The 23,186-nt window shown below is 34.9% G+C and overlaps 1 protein-coding gene across 3 annotated transcripts in view; it reads left to right on the top strand.

Moving 5' to 3' along the window:
* Nucleotides 1-23,186, top strand: part of LOC117168968 (serine-rich adhesin for platelets-like) — a 420,717-nt gene that overhangs the window by 73,560 nt on the left and 323,971 nt on the right. For all 3 annotated transcript variants that reach the window (XM_033354977.1, XM_033354978.1, XM_033354976.1), the window contains exons 2-3: nt 11,540-11,839; nt 15,111-15,481. In XM_033354977.1, the coding sequence (XP_033210868.1) occupies nt 11,768-11,839; nt 15,111-15,481 (443 nt within the window). In that variant the 5' untranslated portion in view covers nt 11,540-11,767. The remainder of the gene's footprint in view (nt 1-11,539; nt 11,840-15,110; nt 15,482-23,186) is intronic.

Here is a 23,186-nt window from a genome sequence, read left to right as displayed (position 1 = left end):
GGAGCTCTTCTTAATATTTTGACACCAAAATCATGTCGATACACCTTACCGACTGCGAGTAAAGCCACCCACGCTTTAACTTGACAGACTGTATATATATGTACAGCAAGGACGTTTACTATGTAGTCATAGGGAATATAATCATATAAACTTTAGAATACAATGCAACCCGTCTTGCATTTGTGTAATGAAAAAAGTACTATATAGGCGATTTTAATTCGGTTTCCAAATCTCCCGCGTTGGAAATCTTGCGCTGATTGGTCGAAGGCTTCGAGACTCAGAAGTCGTGCGCAAAATATACGTATAACCAAATTCTGAAAAAAGGTTATGTTCCCCAGGATTCATCGTGCGTTTCAAATAAATAATTAGTTACAAATTAAAAACAATGTAACAAAATATTAGAATGTGTTCACAACAATTCTCGGGACTTGGTTCCTTTGGGAAATTTTTCTTAAATCTTTTTTCGCGAAATCTTTTTTATGCGTTAAAATCATTGAATTATTTGAAATCTATAATTAGTAAAAAAATCTTCTAAAATGTCTTGAAACTTTTCAAATCTTCCAAATGTTTTAAAATCTTTGAAATCTGATGCACTGTAACCTTTTCAAAATCTTTGAAATCCTTTACATCTTTTAAAAGTTTAAAAATCTTTGTGAAATTGTTATAAAATATTTAAAATCTGTTAAACATGCCTTTATAATATGTTCAAAATCCTTTTAAATATTTTTTAATCTTTGAAACATTTAGAAATCTTTATTGATGTTTTGTAATATGGTGTATACTCAAAAACCGAGTGGTAAAACTCTTGAAAATTCCGTTATATGGCCATGGCACATTCTAATAGACCTTTTTATTCTAGACGTCGGCTGTGCGCACGTGCCGAAATTGTACGTCATTTCTGTATTTTTCGAACAGTTTTGTGTCGAAATGTATTTAAAATATTGTTAATAAGAACAACATAAAAAATTAATTTGTAAATAACAGAGATTTTTAAGGTAGAACATTCTTAAGTCTATTTAAAAAAAAAACGGTGAAAAAAGTGCAGAGTACGGCGACCAAGGCCATTATTTGCATCTGTTGGCACCTGTCATCTTCTAAAAAATGCTTAAAAATTCAGCGAAACTCACGGAAGATGATATTCCAGGTGCAAAATTAGTGCACGAATCAGTAGAAGAGCACAGTATTGAGCAGCTAAAAAGAATGTCCTAAATGTAGAAAACCACCATTAAAAGGAAAAAACGGGATTTGGTGGAAAGGTTAGTTGAGGTTTTGTGTGGCAGGTATAAATATTTTCATTTATACAAGATTTGCTGTTTCAAACTTTGTTTGAGTAAATATTTAATATTCATACAAGTATAAAATAACACAATATTATATTTTCTACTTCTCTTTTTCAAGTTTAGACAATAAAAAGCCATTTTTTATTGATTTCCTGGTATAAGGAATGTTTTAACAAATTTTCCTTTTTTCATATAAACTGGTTATGAATACATAAGTATAATAGTTTTGCGTTCTCAAGTGAAGGTATTAAATATGGTAGATTTTATTTTTATCAAAAAATTTAGGAGGTTCGAAACTCCGTTAACAATGCTTCATTTAATATGTAAGCAGATGTTAGTAAAGAAAGAAAATATTAATACCTGCCAAATACAGCCTCAACTAACCTTTCTACTGAATCACTTTTTTACCTTTTAAAGATCGTTTCCTATATTTTATCCATCGTTTAAACTGTTCAACACTGCGCTCTTCGACCGATTTGTGCACTAATTTTGCTCCTGGAACATCATCTTCCGTGATTTTTAAACATTTGTTTGAAGACGACAGATGTCAACAAATGTAAATAATGGGCTTGCTCGCCACACTTTTCGCAGTTTTTTCGCAGTTTTTTTCTGAATATACTAAAAAATTTGTTGTCTTTAAACTCTGATTTATTTACACATTTATTTTTCTTTGTTGTCCACGCCTAGAATAAAAAGATCTATTCTGAAGCTGAGTTAATATTGAGGATTTCAGCTAATAATTTTTATAATTTCTAAGTCAAATATGACAAAAAATGTATACTTTAACATTCTATAGTAGCGGAGACGAAATTTTTAAGGTCGCTGAACACCCAGCTTAGAAGAATAATTCGCCGCTTCTTACCTGTCATCATTTGAATCTCAGATTCATCGTTGCAATTTTTATAATCATACGGGCTACAATTTTCGTTGCAGTTAGTCAAAGGCGTTTGATTCCCATATTTTATTCAATAAGTGAAACAACCGATTTTATCACCAATTAATTACGTACATAGGGCAGATATTCACTTTATTTAGTTACTTAAGATCGAAGTACAAAACGATTTTGACACTTATCAAACGTCAAATATCACTAACGTACCGTTACATTAGTGAAAACCAACTCTAATTTTTAAGAAAGTACTTAATGCACGTCCCGAATGTATTCATGGACAATCGTAATGTTGTATTACATTTTTTTTAATTCGTAACTAGTTATTTCTTTGAAATGCGCGGTGAATCCTGTGGAACTTAATCTTTTTTCAAAATTTGGTTACACCAGAGATTTGGTTATACGTGCATTTTGCGAACGTCTTCTGAGCCTCGAAGCATTTGACCAATCGGCGCAAGATCTCGAGAGCCTATATAGTACTATTTTGCATTACAAAAATACAAAGACGGGTTGCATTGTATGCTAGAGTTTATATAATTATATTCCCATGATTTAGATTAGTAGATTTTCACTAAAGGAATCATTTCATCCATATATGTTTGACCTGGATTAATATGATGGAAATAATTCATTTGTTTACTTAATCCGGGGATTCGAATTGGCACTTAACTGAACTTTAAAAATGATACGAGATCTCTTGAAACTAAAACGATCAATCTTTTTGTAACTATATGTACCCACCTTTTGCATTAATTAATTTAAAAGCTGAAACTTATAATATTTTCTACGTAGAGGCACAAATTTGAACTTCAATACTTAACTGATTATTGCTGTGACATGAATATATATACACATAAAAATTTGTCATAAGGACAACCGCAGGATTTCGCCGGGAGCGGGTGCTAATCTGGAAAATTACACCCGCTCCCAGCGAAATCGCGGTAAAATTTCAGCCACAACCACGTCTCACAAGCGTGAGATAGGTGGTTACAGTCTGTTACAGAATCAATACGACGATCCAGAAAAAGCCCCGTGCACCCTAAGAACACGGAGCGACCCAAGGACTACCGCCTTCTGCATTTTTCCCGCAAGTGATTTAGCATATTGTTGACACGCAGGGGTGCTTTTTAGGCCATTCGCGAGTGAAAGCTTGGCACCTTCAAGAGCACCGATGATGGGGACGATTAGTTGAACAGAATACTCGGAGTAAAATCGTTGCAACTCCCTTATTAGGTCACGATCCCTCTCTTTCTTTTCATTCTCCTTGGCTTTGATGTTTTTGTCAGCTGGTGCCGAAAATTCGATAACGAACATGGTTCGCTTCTCGAAGTCAAGAAGAACCATGTCAGGCCTCGAGTGAGCAACAGAAACAATTGTCGAGAATATAAAGTTCCAGTATATGCGGTACTTCCCATTCTCGACAATTGACTCAATTTCCCTAAGAGCATTTAGAGGAGCGATATTAAGGTGAATGCCGTAGGAGTGACAGAGATGGTAATAAAGCACTCTTAGTGCCGCATTGTGCCCTTGGATGTAGGTCGTTCCCGCGTGAGTTGGACTACTAGATAGAATGTGAGCTAAATGCTCGGGGTGTGCATAGCATGCCCTGCAGCTATCATCAGTAATGTCTTGGCTCAAAATATGGCTACAGTATGTTAAGGTGGAAATGACATTCAGGACTCAATATTCCGCAACCACCTTGACGGCGTGAGATGCACAGTAGCGGAACGGAAGACTTGAGATGCGTGCTTTTGTTCATGCGCATAACCCTTCTTGATCCGATATCAAGGGATCTGAGCTCGTTCTTCGTCCATAAAACTACTCCAAATGAATAGAGTAATAACGGAACGGCAAGCATTTACGTTGCAGATACTTTGTTCCTCGCCGACAGTTCGGAAGACCATATATGCCGGATGAGACGTTTGTATCTGATTCGGAGAGTATACTTTACAGATGTCACATACTGAATGCGGCTCTGTGGCACGCCCAGGTATGTATAAATCTCTCCAGCGCAAAGGTGCCGTATAGGGCTTCTATCAACGAGCTCAGGATCTTCAGGGATGCCATTAAGTTTTCTACGCTTCAAATAAACCTTGGCGCATTTGTCAAACCCAAATTCTATTCCAGTTTCCTTAGTATATCGTTCGACAATCCCTAAAGCTAGATGTAGTTGCTCTTTGTTTTTAGCATAGATCTTAAGATCATCCATGTAAAATACATGAGTGCCCTTGTACTTTCAATATGCAGGTTTTCCGCACAAGTACCCGTCGGAATGGCGCAGTGCTAGAGATGGTGGCAATAATGTAAGGCAAAAGAGGAGTGGGCTCATGGTGTCGCGCTGAAAGACGCCTCTCTGAAAGGTGACCTTGTTAGTTGTCACACGATTTTTTCCAGATGAGATAGTAATTCTGGTTTTCCAAATCGGCATCAATATCTCTATGCTCCTAACTATTTGCGGATGAACCTTTAAGATTGCTAAAAGACAGATGAAAAGTCTATGGGAGGTCGAATCGAAAGCTTTCCGGTAATCAATGCAGGCCATCGATAGGTCATGCTGGTAGAATGCTGCATCTTTGCAGACACATCTATTGATGAGCAGGTTCTCCCGACATCCCGCTACGCCTTTCTTTGAGCCTCGTTGTTCATACATTTCTTGCGACACAGGTTCAATTGCCCGCACAATCCTATCATTTAGGATAGCTTCGAATATCTTATACAGTGTGTTCAGACAAGTGATTGGCCTGTAATTCTTCGGGTCAGCTAAGTTGCCTATTTTCGGCAGGAGCATTGCGCACCCTTCCACCAACCACTCCGGAATCGGCTCTTCCGACTTTAAATATGAGGTGAAAATACGGGCCAAATGCTGATGGGTTGAAGAAAACTTCTTCCACAAGAAGGTTTTTATACAATCTGGCCCCGGTGCGGAATAGTTCTTCATCCCTCTTAATACTTTTTTCACCTCCTCGGTAGTGATGAGTGGGCATTCCTTATCAGGTGTTATGAGGGCAACACATAACTCCTTGAAGCTATTTATATTTTCTGAGTCTTTGTCTAGTCTATGCTGCACTTCGTAGACTTCGTTCCGAAATACTTCGACCTCCTCTGGTTTTGGCGGGTGTTCGACAGTAACTGGAGGGTCTTAGAAGAGTCGAGATGGGTCAGAGAGAAACTGTTGATTTTCTCTGACTCATCTCTCCCTCCGCTCTAGACTTCTCCTAGCGTCAGATAGTATCCGTATTCTCTCAACAATATACTGTCTAATGGTCAGCAGCTTTGGCTTGTTAAGTGTGTGATAACGGATCCGGAGTTCGCGTGCGAACTTTCGAACCTTGGCGGTTAAATTCCTGCCAGATGTGATGTAGTCAATCACACACTGAAGGCGGGACGCATACTGTCTTGCGCAGCCTATCTTTATGGCAAGTTGATGCATTCGTCTTTTGGTCTTATGATCAACCGTTGGCTTTGTTTTACGGCTCGCATCGGCTAAAGCTCTTGCTGCATTATACACACAATAATTGATATACCAGAGGTCGTATTCTCCGGAAAAATGTCCACGAAGCTCGTCATCCATTTCAGCCAGATCTTTAGGGTTGAGAGAAACCTTGGTGTTGATGTTTCTCCGGGTCATAAACCATTGCTTTTCCTCTATTAGATGCCTGCCTGCAATTGGTCAGTGTCGCCTCTCTTTCTCTGTTGCCGGCTTGTTCTAGCTGTGGTAGAGTAGGCGTTCCGCTTACATAGCCCCTTTTTCGGGGTAGTTCAGCATGGTTTCGCAGACGTTGCTGCGAAAAGTGCGATAGTTCCGGGTGTTTCTCGCACCACAGAGTATGCAGCCGTGCCATGTAACCCCGTTCAGCGGCCACACTCGCATCGTAGCACTCTAGCAAGTCGTGATTTAGTCCACCTAAAGGTCGCGAGATCTCGCCGATCCATCGCATTGAATCCATTTTCATTGGGTCCCCCAGCTCTAGAGTGGTCGGCATTGTTGGCCGACCGATTGTCGGGAGCCCTGCGCGTTCTGTTGTTTTGAACCACACTTACTACAACTATGTTTGGTGTTATCATTGTTGTTCCCACGAGAAGCTAGGGAAAGAGGTTCTTCCATCCTTGCAGAGCTCTGCATGCAAGGATAAGGCTGCGTACTCTGAGAGATCGCCCGGTATACCAGTCACCGTTCTAGACACCTCACCCAGGTGCCATTCAGCTTTCGGCACGGTTTTTATACCTCCGCTTGGGGGTTAATTCCTTCGGGACCACCCCTGGACAATTGTCTGCGACTGCCTATTTATTTTTGTAACCATATTCAGCAGAAACCCTTTGTACAGGGGCCCTCTATCCGGAACTCGAGGACGGCTATGACAAAGCCTCCGAACGCGTCCTCGGGTTGCGGATAAAGGGTCCCTGTACCAAGGGTTTCTGCTGAATATGATTACAAAAATAAATAGGCAGTCGCGGACAATTGTCCAGGGGTGGTCCCGAAGGAATTAACCCCCAAGCCAGATTCGGGACCCATTTATCGCGTGATACAGCTGTTCCCCTTACCTGCACTCTTAACTTTCTCATCTCTCGGTAAACCAACCCGGTCACAATCTAACAAGTCTAAGACAACTCATTAAAATTCTACTGATTAATATTTAACTAAATTTTAATTTTTCTCAATCGGCTCTAATACTCTAACAACAGAAAGATCATCGAACTAAGCAACCGAGTACGAACGACCAGCGTCCAGTGTCTTTCTTGGATTCCAGCATTGTGAAAAAATAGACGTGTGTCGAACCTGCCCCTCCCCAGAAAGTGATAAAAAAGTTTGGGAATCGCTGGTCTAGAGTGTTTCCCAGATCTGGCACTGGTCAGCTTTGTATAACATAAAAATTTCTCTGTCAATCGTCAGTCTAATTTTTTCACCATTTCGAAAAATTGTCTCAGTTTATTTGGTGTACTGCTAAAGAAACTGTACAACTGCATTTTTATCTCAATGAGCTTATCTATAGCGATTTTTGAGAATTCATGAGAAGGAAACAATATATTTGTTCAAAAGTGTAGCATAAGTACACGAATTTCAAAATTCGGGACTCTGCTGCACAGTGCTTAGTCCTATAATTCTATAAAAAAAACATCCGTGCATAATTGCAAATGCAGTTGAAGAGTTTCTTCGTCACGACGGCAGTATTAAATTGCTAAACCTAATAATTAACACAGAACATTTTTTTCCATTCATTCGTGATAGTACCGTCTGGTCCAGATCTGGCACTAATCAGATTTCTATATCATAAAAATGCCTGAAGTCTCAATCAGACAAATCTTTTCACTAATTTCGAAAAATTGTCAGGGTGTATAAAATTAACATAATTAAAAAATAATGCTACAAAAGTAATTTTCTTTTCTTATTGTCTTTTTAGTCTAGTCGGACCCAGATATAATGCTGTCACCAGCTATTTCTATCGAGTTGTTGGAATTTTTGGAATATGCTAAGATGGAAATTTTTTTCTTGAAATAAGAAAAGATTGTCCAAATAATATACTCTTATAGATTTAAATAAATATAATTGAAGAGCCACACTGCATTCGGGCGGAAGTGCCAAATTTTCAAAAATTGGTTTATTGGTTAAATGAACTTGCCTCCCCGTAACTCGTATCCCTGTAGAAGATTTTGGTCCAGTTCGACCAGAAAATAGGTCTAGGAAAAAAAGTGCATACGGGCGTAAGTACCACGATGCTTGCTGGCGTAAGTGCCTTACTTCATAGTGTGGTGTGACTGCGGCGTCATTGATTTTTAGAGCATGTGTAGATTATGATTTTTTGAAGTTTGTCGAACAAAAATGATGAATTCTTGGGAAGAAATAGTGGCTGCAAAAGTGACTTTTTATGTGTTAAAATTGAAGCTTTCTGGTGTGCGCCGACATTTGATGCGGGCTTTCTCATCCATGGTTATCTTTTTTGAAATGCTCCTTTTGCGATTTAATAGAGCTTACCCATAGCTCAAAAGTACTTCTTTTCTTAAATTTAGAACTTCTCAGCATCAAAAGATAAACCCAAGAGACGACTCTCTCGGTTCTAGTTCTGCCCCCCTTCCCCGCACCCCACTCCCTACCATCCCTTATTAACTGAGTTTGGTACTCGAAAGGTCAAGTTTCAGGAGACGAATGGAGACTGGGATTTGAAATGCGGGGGGGGGGGGGGGGGGGTCGTTCTCAACGTGAAAGAATGACGAGAAACTACACAGTAATGAAAAATGTTCAAAATAATACCGAAATCAATATCATTTTGATATGTAACAAAAATGATACCGAATTCAAGAGCATTTTGATCGGCCTTAGAGAATGATTGACTTTTGAGATCATAATGGTCTGAGTCGGGATCATGTATAAAGTCAAGCCAAGATGACTGACGTTCTTACAATACTTTAGCTCATATTCAAGCTTTTTATGGCTACTGATCGTGCAGTGCACTTGAAGAGTTAAAAAAATAAGGCAATCTGATATTAGAAAATATGACCTGTTAAGTATAGTTGTCACTTGCGTGCGATTAAATAATATTTTTAGGTTATGTCGTTATGACACCGGCGTCAATAAATGGCGGCCATTTTGTTTAGTCTGACAAATAAACCGCAAAATGAGATCAAATTGATCCGAATGGAAAATCATTATGATCTCGAGAGTCAAAAGATCGCTGGAGAAAAATGCTCTGCAACAAAATTGATCCTTTTCTTTTTACTGTGTATGCACGTAAGGAAACTAGATATTTTATGTGTGCCTGAAACGAAGAAAAAGGGATGCAGAAGCAGAGACAGAAAACAGGATGTTGAAAGGCGGATTTGAAATAGGGTCAGGAGTAGATATTAAATCACATGATAGGCAAGTAGTAGGTCTGATTTTGAATGAAAGAGCAAAGTAGCATCTCGAAGATTATGATTTCGTATCTCCCAGATTGCTGTGGGCCAGAATGAAAGTAGGAATCAGAACATTATTTATCATAGCATGCTACGCGCCAGTTAGCATAAGTATAATTGACTTTTTTTGTGGGTGAAAGATTAAGAGAGCTAGTCAAAGATACAGGGGTCATGAGGGGTTCTGGATGCAATACTAATCACTACCTTCTGATCTACAAAATTAACTTAGGTCGGGGATGGAAAAAAAGTAAACCAAGAAAACAAAACAAACACGAATAAAAATTGAGAACCTACAGAAACCGGATGCGCGAATAGATTTCAAAAATAAGATAATGAAAAGCATAGATAGGCCACTTAGGAGGCACTTATAAGAAACAAAGATCTAGAGGGTGCATAGACTAAGTTCCGGGATATCATTGTTAGATGTGCGGTCGATGTGCGGTGGAATGATGAAATTCAGGCTGTCCAAAAAGCAAAGAAAGAAGCGTACAGGATCAATATACAGATCATATGCAGATCATATACGGATCAAATATTTAGCTTAAAGCAAATCACAGAAAAAAGTTTAAGAGTAGGAAAATAAGTTTCCTGCGCATTTGTTAACCTATAAAAAGATTTTGACAAGGTAGATAGAAGTAAACTTTGGGAAGTCCTGAAAGAGTGTGGAGTCAATGGATGACTCCTACAAGCTATAAAAACAATATGCACGGGTAGCAAAGCCAGTGTAAGGGTAAACGGGAAATTGAGTGACTGTTTCGTTATTATTCTAGGAGTTAGACAAGGATGCATTATGTTTTCATGTTTATTTATATTATTCATGGACAACTGTTTAAGAATGTCTCTTTTCGACGAAGAAGTTTAGCGTTCGCAGATGATAAGGTTGTTATGGCAGAGCCAATCGAGGACTTGCAAGGAAAGTTGAATAAACTGAATGCAAGGATGGAAAGCATGGACCTCAAAATTAACGCAAATAAAACAAAAACTATGGCGTTCAAAGGAAAGCGTGAGAAAACAATATGTAACATTGTATTAAATGAGTAGAGTATTGAACAAGTTGCTAAGTTCGTATACCTTGGTAGCTTATTTACCAGGGACAGGAAGATAGCTGAGCAGTTAGATAGACGCATAAACGAAGGTAAGAAGGTTATTGGTAAAGCAGGGCCCCTTATCAGAAGTAAAAAATATCAAATAAAGCTAAAATTTCAAGACATAATTCCTTATTTGTCCGGACTGTACAATATTGTAGCGAGACATGGACATATCAAGAAAAAGGTATGAGTAAAATTTACGCAATTGACCTGAGATTCTTGCGCATAATATGCGTCAAAACTCTGATCGACAAAGTGAGTAACGAGATAATTCTCAAATAATGTGCTGCAGAAGAGACGCTAGTGGACACATGGGAAAGAAAGCGGTTAATATGGATCGGGCATGTTGAGAGAATGCCAATTGAATGACTAACGAAGCAAGTGTATCAACGTAAAGTAAATGGCAGCATGTCCAGAGGCAGACCGCGGAAAGAATGGTTAGAATGTGTGAATGAGACCCTAGTTAGAAGACACATAAGAAGACACAAAAATACGAGAGCCTGCATGAAAAAATGCATGGACCCAAGTGGGGAACCTTACATGACGACTTTTTGAGGATCTTCACTTGGGGCGATTGCTACAGAGACTGATCAGCAAGCTGGGTCGGAGCAGTGTTGCGGAATGAACGTGTTATTTAAATAAATAACACAAGAATTCTGGATCAATCTAAAAATTCTATATCAACTCCTCACTTTACTCCCTTTTCCACCAAGTGAGCCACGCCTACCCCGAAGGGGAAATGGCTTAATGGTATAATAAAACAGTTACGCAACTTTTTATGTGTCAAAATTGAAGCTTTTTGGTGCTCGCCGATCTTTGACCAGGGCTTTCTAGTGCAGGGTTTAAAAGTATTTACGTTAAAGTTAGACAGTTTTTTGGTTCTCCTGTAAAATTCGGGTTTTGGCACTTACGCCAGCATGCAGTGTATCCCTTGAATTAAAATATGAAATTTAACTTTTAAAAGAATAATTTAATTAATTATATTCCTTCTAGAGGAGTTTGGCCTACAGTTGTTGACGCCAGAGTTCTAAAAGAAAAGAAAATACTGTATAGTCATTTATGAATTGTTTATATATTAATTATTATTTGTTTATTTATTTATCTCTAACAAAAGTGTCTAAATAGACCGTCCAGATATTGATTTTACAAAAGTGTCACAGTGCTAGCCACCCCTAGACTAAACTTCCCAAACTAGGCTGGGCAGCGCTAGAAGATTTTTCTACCATTATAAGCTGTATTGAAAATGTATAAAATACCAATAAACAAATATATTGTTTTCTACCGTATACAAACTTTGTTACGATTGTATAGTTATTATTAATAAATATTATTATAAGGCGATTTAAACTATTTTTATTTGAATAATGTAATTCTTTTCCTTTTTTCTGTTTTAGGGATGTTCGGAAAACCGTGGTTCTCCTGGAAAAATTGGTGGGTTGCGGGGTAGCGGGTGTGATTCGGGGAATTCAGCAACGTCGCAGTCGTCGTCGCGTGGTCATCATGGGAATGACAATTCCCGTGATGGAGATCTGCTGGCCCACGCAGCTTCCGCTCTACGCAGACTTAATTTCAAGTCTGCTGGCGGAAGCCGCAGTTGCAAAGCGGTACCCAAAGTGGTTGTTATGGGCTCCAGCACCAATTCCGAAACCACAATCAACACAAGCACGGACAGTGCAAACACCACGGTGACTATGGTAAAGCAACAATGACCACTTTTACCTTAGATTAGAATTCACTTCCACCATACCAGAATATAATTTCTAGTCTTAGGTCAGCTAGACCTTTTTAGCGCTAAGAATTTAGAAATAATTTTTTTTAATGAGGTAACGATTCGAAATCGCTGGATTATTTAGCACTAACCCCGGCATAACTCATGGAGAATTTCGAGATGTTAATTAAGAATGACATGAATTTAGGTGTACAACTTTTTATGAATCCTATCGTTCCAAAACGATCGCGGTCATATCTTTCGTAATAGGTTGGTCCTAAAATGTATTACAATTTTTATTTTTTTTTTATTTTCATCCCTAAAATTTATTTCTTTGAATAAAAACCATGTATTTTTGTTAAAAACAAATTTATATTAATGGGACTGGCAGAAATCCCATAAAGTTTTACACGTATTTCTCATATGAAAAAAAATGGTTTTGTAAATTTTTGACCGAATTGTCAATATTAGGCATATCGAGTTGTCCCCCAAAATATAAGTCTGAGAAAGCTTCCAAAAGCATAAAATTCTATTTTGCGAGTTTTTTTCTAATACATAAAATATTACTATCTACTGATAATCAGATGTTTCACGAAATGCTGTAAATATTTTATTATTCTTTATAGTCAGTTTCTTTCGTGTGCTATGGCTAATTGCGAAAAGAAATGTTAAGGGACAATTAAAAATTCTTAAAATTGCTGATTCTTTAATAAATCAGAAACACGTCTTTCTTTCTTAAAGGAAACTTGTGTTGAACTTTATGGACTTGCGCCACCTCTAGATATCAATATCCACACAAAAAATTCATTTTAATTTTGTTTCATTCAAAAAAATTTGAGGGGAAAGAGCATGATGTTGGTGTTCACAACAGAAATGTTGGACCACCCTATTCTGTACCCTATTTTCGTATTATAGTTAAATTATATTGTGTTTAATTATAATTAAAAGAAATTAGTAGAATTTAAACTCTAATCCTATATTAAGATCGCTTAATTTTTATTTTAATAAAGACTCTTTATTTACCCTAAATCCCCTGTATTTATTTTAATTGTTTTAAATTATATGCTTGATAATATTCGGTTTCTGTAAAATTTGAACTGTATGTTTTTTAATGAATAGTCTTAGGCGACGCAAAGGAAACCTAGACAATTTTGAGTCTTTATTCCAGAGCGATAAAATCTATCTTTCGTAGGAACTTAAACTTGCCATACTAAAGAAAAACTTACGTAAATCACGTTATGATAAAAAATGAGTTTTTTCTTTCAATGAACTAGCGAGGAAAAGCTACATATTACTGTTTTTTTCAAAACGGATCTTGCATTTCCTAAATATCGTACGAGGTGTACTGGTAAGGAGTGCATTGAATTAGATTTCAATAATTTCAAATATGGTCAAATTCACAACTTTTTGAATCAAAATGAATGAAGTTTTCTACCGTAGATGTTTTAATTCATATGAATCTGAAGTATTTGCATCTTAATTCAATCCTGTTTAATTCTAAGATTTAACGAGTTAATCCTGTTTAATACGGTGAGGCGACACGGAATGTTTTATCTAAGATTTTACATTTGACTGTGCGCCCCCGTTTAAACTGCGCAAGTCACTTTGTGTAACATTTTAGCTCGTATTATTTTTCATAATTAAAACATGCAAGTTTAGTGCTTATGAAAGATGATTTAAAAAAATTATTTCTTTTTAAAAAATAAGACCGAAAAAGTTACTTTCTCACATGTGGAATTACTTTTCCAGGGGCCATACAAAAATCATGCGTGCTACTATTGGACAATTTGAATCAGGGACCTTGAAAAGGTTAGGTGTTAGAGTGAGTTGGAGTAATAAACACAGAAAAAGCGAAGCTTAAGATTTGTTGCAGGTAAGACTTGCAACAGTTAAAAATTAAATATATTTTGGCGAAAGTTTCACTAAGGTTAAGAGAATAATTCAGAGCTCGTCTACTGCGTAACGCTGAAGTGAGAAAATTTCCGTAAAACATGTAAAATCACGAACAGAAAATACGAAAAAAATTTATTCTTACTGATATATCTGTTCCAAAATAAATTACACTATTGTTGACGAACTAGAACTTATTTCATACCATTTAGCAAAAAGCGCAAAAAGCAACGCTAAAAATCGGAAATTATTTTCGATTCATGTAATGTTTATATGGCAAGGTTAATTTTTGTTGCGGTAAATCTTTCTTCTGGAATCGATGTAAACACTATCTTTCGTTTTTTCTGTGAAATCATCCTTCTTTCCTCGCCTTTCCAAGAACACTGATTTAAAATACTCAACATTAGAACGCGTACATTTTTCAGGGGGCCTCGAAAAGTGGTTGGACGTGAGTAGGGGTTGGGGGAGAATATGGCTCTCAGCCCCATCCTTTCCAAGGTCCATGATTTAATATGCTCAACACCAGAACACGTGATTACTAATTTCTAGAAAACTAAAACTGAGTTAGGTTACACTTATACACTACCGTCGGAAATAAAATTGTCGATATGGCCAGGTAGAGTACTATTAAAAGTCACTGCTGACTTTGAAACGTGATTACTTGTTAAAAAAACATGCGAGAAACTTTTTGTAAAACCATTGGATAGGTTATTGAATACTGCGTCATATGATCTCCAACAGAGATATGTTTATTCCATTGGGTAGAATATATCACGTAAGAAATAAACAAAAATCTTCATCACTAAAAATGTCCGAGCGTGTCTACGCCGAATTTCAGTCGTGTGAGCAGCGCGCCTGGCCGACAACGGTGATCGCCAACTGAAGCTCGATGCAGACCCACATATTTGTTGTCATATCTTAGGAACCCATGAATATTTTTGAAACTTTATGGGCTTAAATTAAAAATAAGGTTAAAAACATTACGTCCTGTCAATTTCAGTTTCTTCCCATAATTTTTCTAAAGCACAACATGAGAAATTGAAAATTGACATTTGAGTTTTTAACATTTTTTGTCGTATCTCATAAACCCGTAAAGATTATTGCAGTTTTATTGACCTAAATCAAAGATAGAACTTCAAGAACTGTGTCGTACAGTCTTTTTTAAGTTTCTCGCTCGATTTTTGAACAAGTGATTACGTTTCAAAGTCAGAAGTTAATTTTAATAGTAGCGTAAGCAGTTAATAATCATTAGTTAACATAAAAGTGTTTCTAACATTAACATTTTCGGTACCTTTATTATGTTTGTAAAGAGTAAGTACTTTTTGAAAGCAATTTTTAGTTAAAAAAAAAACTTCTTTCTGTTCTAGATAACGAATACAGATGGAGAGCAACACGACGATAGTTTAGACCTCATAGATGCTTTACCAGAGATGTCATCTCCTCTCATTTCGAACCATTCGCAGACCAATTCCATACATCCCAATAATCATTCATCAATGGTGAACTCAATCCATGTAGGGAATGGCACGAAAAATAATAACAACAACACCAATGGCACAGCAAACGCACAACATAGCACTGCCCTCAAAACTCAGGCACCAAGTTTAAATAATGTCCTCGATGGTCCCGGCCCACCACCACCTACTCCATTGGTAGGTGCTCATCAAGAATCTAGGTTCACCTTCGTTAGTGGAAGAACCCCACCCCTGCCAGATCTTAGAACGGCAGACTTCTTTAGGTAAGCAATCTGAACTTTTTCCCTTTTTTCAAAGCCTCTGAGTAAGATAAACTTCAGGGCCAAGGTTTCGTTTCTTTCGAAACAAACGTTTTTGACAAAGTAATACAGTTAGTAAAATATAGAATTCGTGGGAGTGAAAGGACGCGGTTAGTGAGGATAAAAACTTGAAAGGAAAACAGATAACGATCTTTCAAGTAAAATAATAATGAAAGGGATGAGGAATCAGATTTTAACTTGAAAGTTTTTCGCTTTCTTCGTAAGAGAAGGTAAGATACTTTATAATATTTTCTCAATAGTGAAACATATATTTTCAGAAACGTTGTGAACAGATCGAATTTATTAACAACAGTTCCGAAACATTTAAGACTTGAATATAAAAATAAAAATTTTACTGGTGCGACTTCTAGCCACTTTTATTTAATAAGTTAAAATATTCTAAAAATTAAATGTTTTTCTTTAAGAATTTAAAATACTCATTTCTGTTTTACTGATCTCATAAACCTTTAAATTATACTTTTCAAATAATAATTGATCTAGTATCCATAATTACGTCCTTGATAATGTCACGGCTCTTAAAAATTGTATAATTTCTGCAAAAAATTATTCTAACCAGTGCCCGGTCGGCTCCTGAACATGAGATCTAATCTGGGTTGGCCCGGCCGATAACCGGCCAGCTCCGGAATAGGTGATTCGAGAAAAATGTAGCGTCAGCTCCCGACCGGTTCCTGGTCATGAAACCCAACCAGGAGTAGCCCGGACGGGAACCCACCAGAAACCTGGTTGTATTAGGGCCAACCGGGGGAATTTCTGCACAGGACATGATGAATTATTTTCGTATCCGCGACCTAGTTAGTAGTTCGTGACTTTTTTATGGGCACATTTTTTTAATGGCTGAGAGAATATTTTTAAAGATTTTTCGCTGATAAGCCACCATGGGTTACTTTTCAAATTTTTTCATCGTTATTAGTGAGTTATATCAGAGTTGATACTATAGACAGACATTTTATGTCAAAAAATACACAGTCTTTGGATTCAAAGAACTAATTCTGTAGCATTCAATACAATAATTTTTAATTATTGAATTGACTACATATTTTATACCTGACATTTTTTAGCTTTCAAAAAGACTGAAATACATGTTTGAAAAAATGTTCTTTGAATCATCTTCATTTATTTTACAATTAATTTTTTTTAATCAAAGAAAAGTTATTAAAAGCAAATTGTCGGTTGCTCAGGACAATTGAAAAGTGAATTCTTCATTAGAGAAATAATATTTATTATCCAGATATATTATGAATAAAATCTACATAATTAATTTAATAAATCAAAAACATTGATTTAACAAACTATAATGCATATAATTTATTTTGATATTGATATTGCAAATGAAAGTATAACAGTAAATATGTTTTCCAATTTCCGAAATATTCTTTTAACGGAGTTGAAAATGATGTAAAAATCGGTTCAATAGTATAAGCTCCAGGTCAACTAAATTACAAACATCGAATGCTTTAAATTAAAGTACTGTATATTAGAAAACAATTGATGAATCAAAATTTCCTAAAAATTAACTGTGCGCCTCCTCTGACAGAAGCATGTAAAAATTTTTGAACGAATCTCGAGAATTGTGTAGATTCCAGCGAGTGGAACAGGGGCGGTCAACTCAATGGGAAGTAGACGGCCGCGTACTATTATGATTATATTTAGTTCGCAGACCAATTGTATGCGCGCTGCTGTCGACATCGGGTGAACGGGGCAAGGGAAGGTTGACTTTTGAAATCGAAAGCGTTGACTGTTGACTTAGTCCTGACGCTACACCAGTCCTGTCGGATCTTAAATGTCGCCAAAATATTTTGAGTGATTCGTATGCAGAATGATCTCCTGATTCCGAATCGGTGTGGTACGTCTTCGGTAGACTGTGCGTTCTCGAGATATTTGCAATTAATCAATTTTTTAGTTACTCCCCATTAATGATTTTCCATTAAACTTATTTCGATTTTTTTCCTGCACTTTATTAGCTCATTACAGGATGAATAAAAAACATTGAAACATATTTGCCCTCCGATGAATATTTATTGCACAATTGCAACTAATAGGCGAAAAAAATGAAAAAAAATTCTATCTGCTATATCTTCAAAGATATGATCTAAAAGAGAAATATTTTTTTAATTTATGAAATAACAGCTAAAATACACAGTTAATACTTTCCTGGCAAAATTGAGTTTTATTGGGTGAAATTCTGCGGTGTGATAATAAATAGTAATTTTTAGTAAATTAAATTCATGTTAGAGACAATATTTTTGCTTAAATATATTATTTCTGTTCTCAGACACAAAGTTCCTGTGAAATTATAGAGAAATTGTTTTAATTTAAGCAACGATGCATGAATAATCAATTAAGGGGTTTCAAATACTAACAAATTTTCTACGGAAAGTTATAAATGTTTAAAATTTATCATGATAATTCTCTTAAGTACCATTAAAACAATGATGTATTAGAAAAAATTGTTTATACAAAAATTGTAACCTGTAGAACAATCTAAATTCCAATTATTTATCTACAGTTCTATATGCAGTTGGGAACTTGGCACGAAGCCTAAACAATCTTAAATATTATTTAAAATTCAGACATAGAATTTAAATTTCTTGATTTTTATTCATTTAATAGTTATCAACTTTCCTTTTTTTGGGAGAGTTTGACAATGGGGCTATAAGTGATGCCGTAAACTGGGAATCTTGCTAACGACCGGCCAGGTCAAAAACCATTGGCGTCGAATCTTCGTAAATACCGAACAAGGGTTGCGGGCCCACTCAGCCACAATATTATGCACTGAATTATTCTTCCAGGAAAACTGGTTTAATTTTGAAAAGAAATTGTTTTTGGTTAAGGTAAAACAATGATGCAGACTCATTTATAAGCTTAATATTATGAAATAGTTTTTTCATGTACTTTATTATTGTATATATGCAGTTACATATCGTTTCAGCATGTATAGTAATATCTCTAAATTATTTATCATTCATCTGATATATTTATGGTATCGTCGGTGTGGCCATTTTAATCGAAGAAGAAAAATCTCGGAAATTTTTCGGTTTTTTCCCAGTTCGCAAAAATTGTTCATGGTCAATAAAATAAACAAATTTCATCTCCAAAGCTAAAAAAATTCCATTTGAAGTAATAGAAAATATATTACAAATTAAAGCACTCAAAGTGGAACTCTTGCTTTTTTTGTTTTCAAATAAAAAATTGTTATACTCACCTGCTCGATAATTTGCGCGTATAAAATAGAAGTTAGGTACTAACACTTTTCAATTAAACAATTTGAAATGAAATGCAGATATACTGCAAAATTTAGATTTTTTATCTTTTATAAACTATAGAGTTCAAAGATTCAAATTCAGTTCCAAAAATATAAATCGGCATTATCATTTTCACTATTTTAAGTTAAACATTCATTCAATGAACGTTCAGATTTTCAAAATTAGATTTTTTAAAGAAAGTTTAAGTTAGAAGCATTAAAAATTCAAAAATTAACATTATTTAACGCAACACTTCTAAAATTAGAAGTTAAATTATTTTAAAGACTTTAAAACATCCTTGAAAACCTTCAACATTTTGTTTTCAAAATCCAGAGAAATCTAGAATTTAATTTAAACATTTTCAAATTTTGAATAATTTTTTCAGAACTTATAAATGTCTTTCAAAACTAATAATTTTTTTTATACAATTTTTAGAAAATCCTGCTTATTATTTATAGGAAAAACTTGAGTCACTTTATGTTTAAAAAGTTTCAAAATTAATGTAAAACTTAAAAAGATTTTAAATAATTTAAACGAGTTGTATGTTCTGAAAACATTCGCCTATTCGTATCGAAATTTTCGAGCATTTGCTGCAGCCTCATTTAAAACAAAATGTAGATTTGTGCAAATTTCAAATAAAAATTTTAGAAGCTTTTTAAGAATTCTAAAAGGCTTCAAAATAAAAAATTAAACATTTTTTGAACATTCCAACGAAAATGTAAAATGATTTCTTATTCTGAAGCCTTTCATAATTCTTAAACAGCTTCTAAATTTTTAATTTGAAATCTGCAAAAATATACCGAAACTTCGGCACTAGTAGCCGAATTATGTAGATACACACACTTCCTTTAAATTACTTCCAATTTTTTCTACAAAAATGAAAATTAAAAAAAGTGAGACATTCCTGAGTAGATGAAAAAATAGTTAAATATCTCAATGATTCGAAGAAATTTCTAATTTCGAAGTAAGTCTCGCATTACTTTATTGTTTTATTTTTTTTTCTGAAACGTTTTCTAGTTCCAAAAGGAAACTTCACCCTAAGTTTTCTGTAAAATATTAAAAACTGAAAATAATTTTCACCCTTATTTAATTTTATTCTGATTCTAGTTTTTCAAGGAAATAAAAGAAACTTATTTTTGTAGAAATTAATTAATTTCTTATTTCTTATAACAGCAAAATAGTTTCACAGTGCCGAATGGACCCATGAACCCCTCTGCTAGTATTTTCTATTTCCGTGCCCATGGGGTCCGAACCAGCCGGCCAGATGAGCGCTTCCAAGTTTACAATGTCACTTATCGAGCCCATTGTCAAATTCTTAAAAAAAGTGAAGTTTATAACTACTAAAAGAATAAAAATTAAAAAATTAAAATTATATGACTAAATTTTAAATAATATTTAAGATTGTTTAAGCTTCGTGCCAAGTTTTCACTGCATTTAGAATTGTAGATAAATAATTGGAATTTAGATTGTTCTACAGGTTACAATGTTGGTATAAACAATTTTTTCTTAACATCATTGTTTTAGTGATACTTTAGAGAATTATCATGCTAGATTTCAAACATTTATAACTTTTTGTAGAAAAGTTGTTAGTATTTGAAACCACATAATTGATTATTCATGCGTCGTTGCTTAAATTAAAACAATTTCAATATAATTTCACAGGAACTTTGTGTCTGACAACAGCAACAATATATTTCAGGAAAAATATTGTCTCTAACATGAATTTAATTTACTAAAAATTACTATTATCACACCGCAGAATTTCACCCAATAAAACTCAATTTTGCCAGGAAAGTATTAACTTTAGAGAAATAGTTTTTATTATAAAAAGTGCGTATTTTAGTTGTTATTTTCACAAATTAAAAAAATATTTCTCTTTTAGATCATATTTTTGAAGATATGACAGATAGAATTTTTTTCCAATTTTTTCGCCTATTAGTTGCTATTGTGCAATAAATATTCGTCGAAGGGCAAATATGTTTGAACGTTTTTCATTCGCCCTATAATGAGCTAATAAAGTGCAAAAGAAAAATCGAAATACGTTTAATGGAAAATCATTAATCGGGAGTAATTAAAAAATTGATTAATTGCGAGTATCTCGAGAACTCACAATCTGCCGGAGACGTACCACACCGATTCAGAATCAGGTGATCATTCTTCATACGAATCATTCAAAATATTTTGGCGACATATAAGATCCGACAGGACTGGGCATGGCGTCTGGACTAACTGGCCCTGGCATTTGAAAATTGTCATGTGCGACTGACAACCTGAAAAACTTGTGTTTGCAAACTTACAGACGAATTGTACGCGGCGCTAGCTCTGGATATCTATGGCCGCCTCCTTCAGTAAATTGAATTTTGGGCAGAAAAATAAAATAGTTGTAGAAATAAATAATGAATACATTTTTTTAAGTGTACTAAAGTTTAATCTGCGCTATTTACTATAAAATTGTTAGACTCATCGGATAAACAATTGTAGGATATATGTCGAAAAAACTGCTAAAAGAACAGGGTAAACCCTAAGCAAAATTTAGAACTGCCTGATCTGTCAGTAAGTAAATGCTTAAGAAAAAAGTTCTTTGCTTTCCAGATTTTTTGTACTAAATACTTTTCTCATAATTTTTCCTTAAACACTTTTCTGTCAAAAATATGATGTTTGAGTATTTTTAGATCTATTTAGATGCGATTTATTAATAACAATAATATACATTTCTTTAGAATGTTGTATTTTATCTATAATTTTGTAACGTGAATTCAGGGTTTCACTGAAAAATCCGAGATTTTTCGTCTTTTTACTAGGGAAATCAGTGAAATCAGTCGCTGAAATAAAAAAAATAAAATTTGATTGGTTAATTCATTTAATAATTAGCACCTGTTTAGAGTCATATAATCGTAAATAATTAATAAGAAAAAGATAGCTTAACAACAGCTTTTTTTAACTTGTTTGAGCCGTGGCGTATGAGGATGGTTTTTTGTTGACTATCAGTTCTGTAGGTTTTCAGTGCTTATGCCGACTTCTAGGCGATAAATTTAGGTTTAAATATAGTTTCGAAAACCCATTGTGGTAGAAATTTTATTTGCAATATAATTTAAAAAAATGTAATATATGTATTCATTCTAAGCACGACCATTAATATGTATAGACAAAATACTCGCAATCAATTAATATTTACATTTTAAATACCTTTTTATCAAATCGTTAGAGTATAAGAATAGTAACTGTTAAAATTAACCAAAAAGTTTAAGAGACAAATAATTTTTTTTATGTTTAAATAATATTCGGACGATCTTCAGATGATGAATGAATAATATAGATGCGTCCTAAAAACAATTCAATGGCACCAGCACTGGTGACCGTTACGCGGCAATACTACATGCCAGTACTGCGCAGCATTACAAGTCAGTACTGGCCAGTACAGGCGCCCAAGACTGGGACTCCGGAAATCTTTATTGGACCAGTACTGGGCCAGTCGTGTATTTCCACCTTGAAGGATAATTGAATTATAAAAATTAAATTTTGGGCATGAAAAGTAAATTATCTTTCAAAATAAATAATTAATCAAACTTTCTTGAAAAATTGCACCTCAGCTTCTACTATTCAACTTATCCTCAAAGTCTTATTATTAAATGAATCGGTTTAATATTGTAGGTTATAGGGCAAATAAACTGGTGCTAAAAATGATACATTTTTCATGTTTTCTGAATTGACTGCATTCCGTTTTTTGTATACAATTTTGCATTGATTCCAAAAGGTTTGTGGCAAAGCGGTTAAGAATTGGTTTAGATGTCCAATATAAATGCTCTCTAAATATGAATCAATGAAGGATTCCCTGATTGAAATAGTAGTTAGACATTTCAGTGATTAATCTGTGATTTCAGACTTATTCACTAATCAGTTAAGTAACACCAAAGTAAATCATGTGAAGCATAACCTCTACATTTTTAAGTTAAGCGCTGTTGTTACTCTTTTACTTAAGTAGCAAGAAGAATTCCGTAATGAAATAATTTTTTTAATTTTCTGGCTATAAGTCTGCTGAATTAACTGCGGGATGATTATACTCTAGCTCTTATAGGAAGTACTTACTTAACGGGCTGGTACATGATAGTCCAATCTTGAAATTAAAGTAATAGGAAACTCTTCTATAGCGCCGATTTCGGGGCTGATGGTGGATGGCAACTAAATCATTATAGCCTGCAACATATTTGATCATATTTATGGGTTTTAAGTTTTTACTATGATTCTTTGATTGGATTGACTAAAATATTATTTTATTATGATTGCTAAATTGACATGGTGCAATGCTGCCAATCCTCAAAAGTGGTTATTTCTCTGAATTAATAAGTAACCTTTCACTGAAAGTCAGTGACCGCTCTCTAGCTATTTGAATAAGTGAAATTTCACTA

The sequence above is a fragment of the Belonocnema kinseyi genome, chromosome 3 (assembly GCF_010883055.1).
Source record: "Belonocnema kinseyi isolate 2016_QV_RU_SX_M_011 chromosome 3, B_treatae_v1, whole genome shotgun sequence".
In the NCBI taxonomy this organism is placed as follows: Eukaryota; Metazoa; Arthropoda; class Insecta; order Hymenoptera; family Cynipidae; genus Belonocnema; species Belonocnema kinseyi.
The sequence above is the reverse complement of the archived record's forward strand: the minus strand, read 5'-3'. Positions and strand labels throughout refer to the sequence as shown.